At 49.4% G+C, this 7,396-nt stretch overlaps 1 protein-coding gene across 3 annotated transcripts in view; it reads right to left on the bottom strand.

Moving 5' to 3' along the window:
* Positions 1 to 1,055: 1,055 nt before the first annotated feature.
* The window catches only part of LOC120910299 (mitotic spindle positioning), a 197,625-nt gene continuing 191,284 nt past the window's right edge, over positions 1,056 to 7,396 (bottom strand). For all 3 annotated transcript variants that reach the window (XM_040322091.1, XM_040322090.1, XM_040322097.1), the window contains one exon: positions 1,056 to 1,759. In XM_040322091.1, coding sequence (XP_040178025.1) covers positions 1,670 to 1,759 — 90 coding nt within the window. In that variant the 3' untranslated portion in view covers positions 1,056 to 1,669. The remainder of the gene's footprint in view (positions 1,760 to 7,396) is intronic.

Genomic DNA, 7,396 nt, shown 5'->3' with positions numbered 1-7,396 from the left:
TGGAGAATACTTTGCATTTATCGAGAAAGTGCAAAGCATTCTCTGAATGGTGCCCATGCTGTCTGGCCAACCTCCTGTGTTCAGAATGCAGCTGTAATCGCTTGGCACAGAACCCAAAAGCTAGAAGGGATGACTGGAGTACCTGTGTCTACTCCAGGGTTTTCTAGCTTCTAGAGCAGGGGTCTCCAAACTGCAGCCCGAGGGCCAGATGTGGCCCTTTGCTAGCTTTTATCCGGTCCTTGGGGCAGTATTGCTCCCAACGATATGAGGCACTATTCCTCCCAATGACACCAACAATGGGGCTCTATGTCTTGCACTAATAGCAATGATGGAGCACTATTCCTCCTCCTACTGCCCACCAACACTGGGACCATGTTTATTCTCACTGATGCTTGGCCCTGGGGCATTTTCTACCCCCATTGGTCAGAATCCAGCCCCCCTGAAGTCTCAAAGACAGTAAACTGGCCCTTTGCTTGAAAAGTATGGAGACCCCTGCTCTAGAGGAATCCCACACAGGGCTGGACTGGGACAGAAATTTGGCCCTGGACTTCATCCATACTGGCCCACTTTGACAGGTCTCTCCCATGGCGGCCGGACAACTCCCGCAACCCCCCCCCCAGCCACCCAAGCCCCCCCTCCCCCTTCACTAGCCATTAGACGTTCTACTTTATTAGAATAGAACGGTTGGTACTGGTACTCTTATAGGCAGTACCAGTGGGGAAGCTAGACATTATTTCACCCAGGGCAAAGAATCAGTTCTGTGCCCCCCCCTTATGGGACAAGATTAGGCAGAAGTGAGATAATCCCAGGCGATAGCTGTTGAGTCAGCTGTCTGTCCTCTCCCCCCATGCTGCTCTGTCATCGCCCCTGCTCCTCTGGTCCTCCCCCTGCTTCTTTGTTCCCCCCAGGTAAGCGCTGTGGGGAGGGAGAGACAGAGGAGTGGAGGGGGGCCGGCAGTCCGCTGTCACAGATGCCGGCCCACTGAGCCATCGGCCCACCGGGAAACTCCCTGTAGTCCCAATGGCCAGTCCATCCCTGATCCCACAGGTATGGTATATGCATAGTTACAGTGGCCCTCGCTAAATTGATGTAACTATGTAAAAAATGCCATTCCTGGAATTCTTCTTTAACCCGTCTTGACTTGAAATCTCAAATAAATCAGATATTTTGTTGGGTTACACAGCACAACCAATATGAGTACTATGAGCAGTTTGCCTAAAGATCTGGCTGTGGCTAAGGTTTTAACAGTGTTAAACGTTTATACGGCAATGGCTCTCAGCAAGTTTAACGGGTTATATTACTAGAGTCTGCTATTGGCAATCCAAGCTTTTCCATTTGAAATGTAAATTATAGCTTTGCTCTCTTGCAACAGCAGCAGTTCAGCTACCAGTTGCCACTACTGAAATGACAAGTGGCCATCCTTGGATCATATGGACAGTGCAGTACAACCGTGGCAGCCTGAGGGCAGCTGCATGAAAAATCTGGCACTGATTTTCACAGGGATCTTCTTTGTACAGGCACATAATGTTCAATATTCAAGGATTTCCCTTTACAGCACAGTACAGTAATCCATCGTTCTTTTGGCATTCTTTTGAATTTAGAAAAACACAATAAATTAACAGCAGTTTTAACATGCACACCACTGCAAGGTCCAGCTACTTTCTCTGAGCTACTCGCTTGGCTCATTGGTGTATAGGCCAGCTTCCCAGCGCAGTGCCATTTTGTTTTTGCGTCGATTTACGCGGGTGGACTTCACAATCTGAAATAGACAAACCAATCAGTGAATCTTAGAAGTGAAGCATTACATTGTCAGAAAACTTAAAGCAATCAAGTGCTAATCTATGGAGGGCAAAGCAAGTTTCCTTTAATACCACCCTTTGCAGCAGTTACAATACAATTTATTACAAGAGGGTTCAGAACCCTGCTCATGTGAGCTTAAAGCTGTAAAAAACGCCACTGAAATAAAAATGAAGTGGGTCCCTCTGCAGGGTTAAGTCATAATGTACTAGTATGCAAAACATACTAGCACATTATGACAGACTGACCTGCGCATCGCTGTCATGATTCCCCGGCGCTGACAGCTGTATGAATGGCCCAAGCCAGGGCTGACATCACTCCTACACATAAGCATGAGAGCATCTGGCTCCGGCACGGAGCTCTGAAGGTACAGCACGTGTATGCCGTCACTTCAGAGCTCATGTGCTAGTGACATTACCTGCAGGATCGCTTGTGAATATCTCCTAATCAGTGCAAGTTAAGAGATATTCGCTCTACCTACAGGTAAGTCTTATTATAGGCTTACTTGTAGGTATAATTTCAAAAGCGGAGTTTACCTCCACTTTAACCACTTCAATACCAGGCACTTTCCCTCCTTCCTGCCCAGGACAATTTTTAGCTTTTAGCGCTGTCGCACTTTGAATGACAATTGTGCGGTCATGCAACACTGTACCCAGGGATGGACTGGCCATCTGGACTACAGGGAGTTTCCCGGTGGGCCGATGGCTCAGTGGGCAGGCTTCAGTGACAGCGGGCCACCGTCCCCTCCGCTCCTCTGTCTCCCCCTCCCCACAGCGTTCACCTTCTCTCTCTCCCCGCAGCGTTCACCTCATCTCCCTCCCCGCAGTGTTCACCTCCTCTCCCTCCCCGCAGCATTCACCTCCTCTCCCTCCCCGCAGCGCTCACCTCCTCTCCCTCCCCGCAGAGCTCGCATCCTCTCCCTCCCCGCAGCGCTCGCCTCCTCTCCCTCCCCGCAGCGCTCGCCTCCTCTCCCTCCCCGCAGCGCTCGCCTCCTCTCCCTCCCCGCAGCGCTCGCCTCCTCTCCCTCCCCGCAGCGTTCGCCTCCTCTCCCTCCCCCGCAGCGTTCACCTCCTCTCCCTTCCCGCAGCGCTCGCCTCCTCTCCCTCCCCGCAGCGCTCACCTCCTCTCCCTCCCCGCAGCGTTCACCTCCTCTCCCTTCCCGCAGCATCATGTAATAAGGTAGAATGGCTAATGGCTAGTGAAGGGGAGGGGGGCTTGGGTGGCCACCAGGGGGGGCGGGTTTGTCCGGCCGCCCACATTAGAGAAACCTGTCAGTGGGCCGGACTGGATGAAGTCCAGGGCCAAATTTTTGTCCCAGTCCAGCCCTGACTGTACCCAAACTAAAGTTTTATCAATTTCTATTCACAAATAGAGCTTTCTTTTGGTGGTATTTGATCACTTTTAATTTTTGTGATATAAACGAAAAAAGGCCGACAATTTTGAAAAAAAATAAAAACTGATGGGCATTTATAGGCGGCACTGATGGGCACTAATGGGCACTGCACTAACGAGGAGCTACTGACAGGCAATACTGAGTGCCACTGATTGGCACTTTAATGGGGCACTGACAGGCATTACTGATGGGGCACTGATTGGCACTTTTTTGGGCACTGATTGACACTGTTGTGGGCACTAATCAACAATTTTATGGGCACTGACAGGCGTTTATAGAGGGGGACAGGCTGGCAGGTGATGGGCACTGATTGGCAGCTGATGGGCACCTTTTGATGGGGGCTGCACTGATAATCAATATGCTGATTATCAGCACAGACCTCCCTCTGTCAAGGAGAGCCGCCAATCGTCTCTCCCTGTCAGCGTGAACCGAGGAAAGCTGTTTACCGGCACTTCCTTGTTCATGCGATGATCAGCTGTGATTGGTCACTGCTGATCACGTGGTAAGAAGCCTCTGTCAGAGGCTTCATACCACAATCGGAGTTGTGGTGTGTCAGACTTTCTTTGAGTACATCACGGGACACAGAGCAGCCATAGTAATTACTATGTGGGTTATATGCCACCTATAGGTGAATGGACACTGGCACACCCAAAAGACAAGAAGTCCCCCTCTATATAACCCCTCCCATTCAGGAAGTACCTCAGTTTTTGTAGCAAAGCAATGTATATCCCAATTAGAGGGGAGGGACCTCTGTGTCCTGTGATGTACTCCAAGAAAAGGATTTTACAGGTAAGCTGTTATAAAAATTCTATTTTCTTTATCGTACATTATGGGACACAGAGCAGCCATAGTAATTACTATGTGGGATGTCCCAAAGCAATGTCTCTGAGGGGAGGGAGACACATTAACAAAGCAGGCCGCCATCAGACGTGAGGATCTATACTGCTGCCTGCAGTACACTGCGCCCAAAAGGGGCATCCTCTTGCCACCTTACATCAAACTGATAACATTTAGTAAATGTATGTACTGACGACCAAGTCGCGGCCTTGAAAATCTGAGTCATAGAGGCTTTGTGATGCACCGCCCATGAAGCACTCACTGCCTTGGTTGAGTGCGCTCTAACTTGAAAAGTCAGAACCCTTCTTTTCAATCCATAAGCCTGACGAATCCACTTTGAAAGAGTCGATTTTAACGCTGCCTGCCATTTCCTGGGCCCTTTTGGCAGCACAAACAAAGCATCAGTTTTATTACCAGCCTCCCTTCCTCTTTGATCCTGCGTAGAAGCCGCGGTAGCAGCTGAACTGGGGGGGGGGGAGCACATAAATCAGTAAAAACTGATCCTAAGGGGTCACTAACACATCTGTCCCGCATGCGAGTGGATCCCTTGTCCTTGACACAAAGTTCTCCAATTTCTTGGACGACAATAGATTTATGTCCGGGGTGCCCCATTTTTGGCATATGGCTGATAAAATGTCGGGATGCAGAGACCATTCTCCCTGGAACAATTGTTGGCGGCTCCGCCTACCAATTCTCCACTCCTGGAATGAAGACTGCTGATAGGCAAGGCACATGCTTCTCTGCCTAAGCTAGAATATGGTTCACCTCCCTCTGGGCTGCGTGACTTCTGGTGCCCCCTTGGTGGTTTATGTAAGCCACTGCTGTGGCATTGTCGGATTGTATCCTGACGGGACAACCCTGCAACTTGAAAGTCCAGGCTATTAGAGCCAGATGCACCGCCCGAATCTCTAGAATGTTGAGGGGCAAGGCTTTTTTGGACTCTGACCACTTCCCCTGGACAGTGGCCTCCTCCAGAACCGCTCCCTAGCCCAAGAGACTGGTATCTGTCGTTAATCCCTCTTAAATTTTTTGGCTATTAACCACCAATTGAGACTCTGGCGCGCCCTTGGGGCCAGATACATTGGGTAATCCAAAGCTTGGATCTTCTTGTTCCAAGCAGACAGAATATTGTTTTGCAACAGTCTTGAATGAAATTGGGCATAGGGAATCGCTTCGAAGGAAGCCACCATTTTCCCTAATAACCTCATGCAAAGGCAAATGGAAGGATCCTTCTTTACCTTGACCACATGGACCAGATCTCTTATAGCCCTGACTTTGGTTTGAGGCAAAAATACCTTTTCTTGGACTTCATATTGCCTTGGCGGTCAGAGCGGAAGTGGGTACCTATCAAAACCTGTGGACAGGTACCCGCCTCCCGAGAACAAAAATCATGCATAGGACTTTATCAGTTGCCAACTGTAATCCAAAGTAGGAAAGGATGAGTACTCGCATTATAAAAATATTCAAAGTTTATTTAACAACATAGTTAAAATCTCAAAAATATGTGCAATCAAGTGGATATAGTATTTCCCTATAGCTAATGTGTGAACATATACAAGAGATCTGTCCTAATTGCCCACTTCAATTCAGATTATGGAAGGAAATGGATGAGAGATGCAGGGCCAGACACTGCTACGCGTTTTGCCAATGGCTTCCACAGTGGATCCTATTGATATTTTATATACCAAGCCAGAATGAGAATCATGGAGGAAGAGGGGGAGGAAGAGGGGGAAGAGAGGGAGGAGAGGGCAGTGCACCTCCAGTTCAAAATGGGGGAGAACATGGGGGGTCACCTATTGAGTAGCAGCCTGTGCCACGGGTAGTTGGGGATAAACAGGGCCCACTGCACCCTCTTCACCCTAGTTCGAAACTGGTTCTTTGGAAACGTCCTGAAAGTTAGCAGGGTCCATATAGGCTTCTGGACTGTCAACCGGTGCTGCTCTGGGGCTCTCTTTTTCAGGACTTGCAAGGGGCGGAGGCTTGAGTACAAGCAGAGGCAGGAACCATTCCATTCAATGTCTATCCAGCACCACCTGCTTGGCTCTCTGTGTTCCTGCACTCAAGTGCTGGGCATGCAAGATGGAGAGCACTCTGGAGAGCCCATTAAGAGATCTACAGGGAAGTGGCTGTAGCGTCCAAACATCAGGAAGAACAGAACATAGCCTGTGGCTACACTACGGCCGCCACATGCTGGTGCCATCGATCTATATGACCCTGCTCAAGAGTCCATAACAGGCCCAACAGGGTGTGATTGAAACATTCACAAGCTGCATTGCTCTGCTGGTGATAAGGGGTGGTATGTGACTTCCCAATATCGCTAAGGCAGCACAGCTCAGACATGATCAGTGACTCAAAGTTCAGGTCTTGGTCCGAGAGTATACATTTGGGACAGCCATATGGTTGGACCATGTGTTCCCAAAACAAATAATGGTCAAGGCTGTCTGGTCCTTGGTGAGGACTACAACAACGAACTTGGGAAAGTGGTCAACAAAGACAAGGGCAATAACCTGAGAGGGAGCTGAAGATCATCAGCAAGTCCATTGTGATCAGTTTAAAGGGCTCCAAGGTAGCAAAGGCCATGGGTGAAGTCTTTATGGGAGTAGTTTTATGCATGGAACAGGATGCACATTCCCAGCAAGCCCTTTGGATCCTTTCTGCGAGTCCTGAGCAAGGAAAGTTTCTCCTGACCAGGGCCTCTGTCCAGTCAACTCTGGAGTGCCCACTCGTGGCATGCAGCACTTGACAGGTCTGAAGAATGTACAATTGGGGAACCACAATTTGCAGTATGTCCCACTGTTCGGTAGGGATGCGTGCCTGACAATAAAGCACATTGCCCCATGTCTGAAGCCGATGCCTAACCGTGTTGGACATCCTCGGGAAGATGGCTTGTACCGCCACGATAGATAGAGCTGCACCTGCATGAGATTGGGGTCTTTTTGTTGAATAAGAGCCCACTTGATCTTGGTGGGTTTTACCTGGGGTGTTGCTGCCTGCTTTTTGAGGGAACAGGAAGAGGCTGCCACTGGTAAGACAGGGGCTGCCTCCACATCCTCTTGTCTTGAATCTATATCCTCCCAGGACATACTATCGGAAAGCTGGAAATAGAATCTACGTGTATGTGAAGTATTCCTGGCTTGTAGTGCCAGTCAGGTAAGTCACCTATGCTCCAAAGCCCCCAGTTTTCCTGTTTCTAGGTAGGCAAGGGGGTTGTTTTTCCATGAAAACTTTTATTTCTGCCCCCCCGTGAGGTATTCTGCAAATTTCTCGGTGATGGCCCATACCAGGGCAAGCAACTCTAGCTTGAAGGAGCTATACTTATGGGGATTCCTCTCGATGGGCCACAGACAATAGCCTGCATATGTGATCACA

The sequence above is a fragment of the Rana temporaria genome, chromosome 1 (assembly GCF_905171775.1).
Source record: "Rana temporaria chromosome 1, aRanTem1.1, whole genome shotgun sequence".
Lineage (NCBI taxonomy): Eukaryota > Metazoa > Chordata > Amphibia > Anura > Ranidae > Rana > Rana temporaria.
Note: the sequence above shows the minus strand (reverse complement) of the source record. Positions and strands in the feature narration are given on the sequence as shown.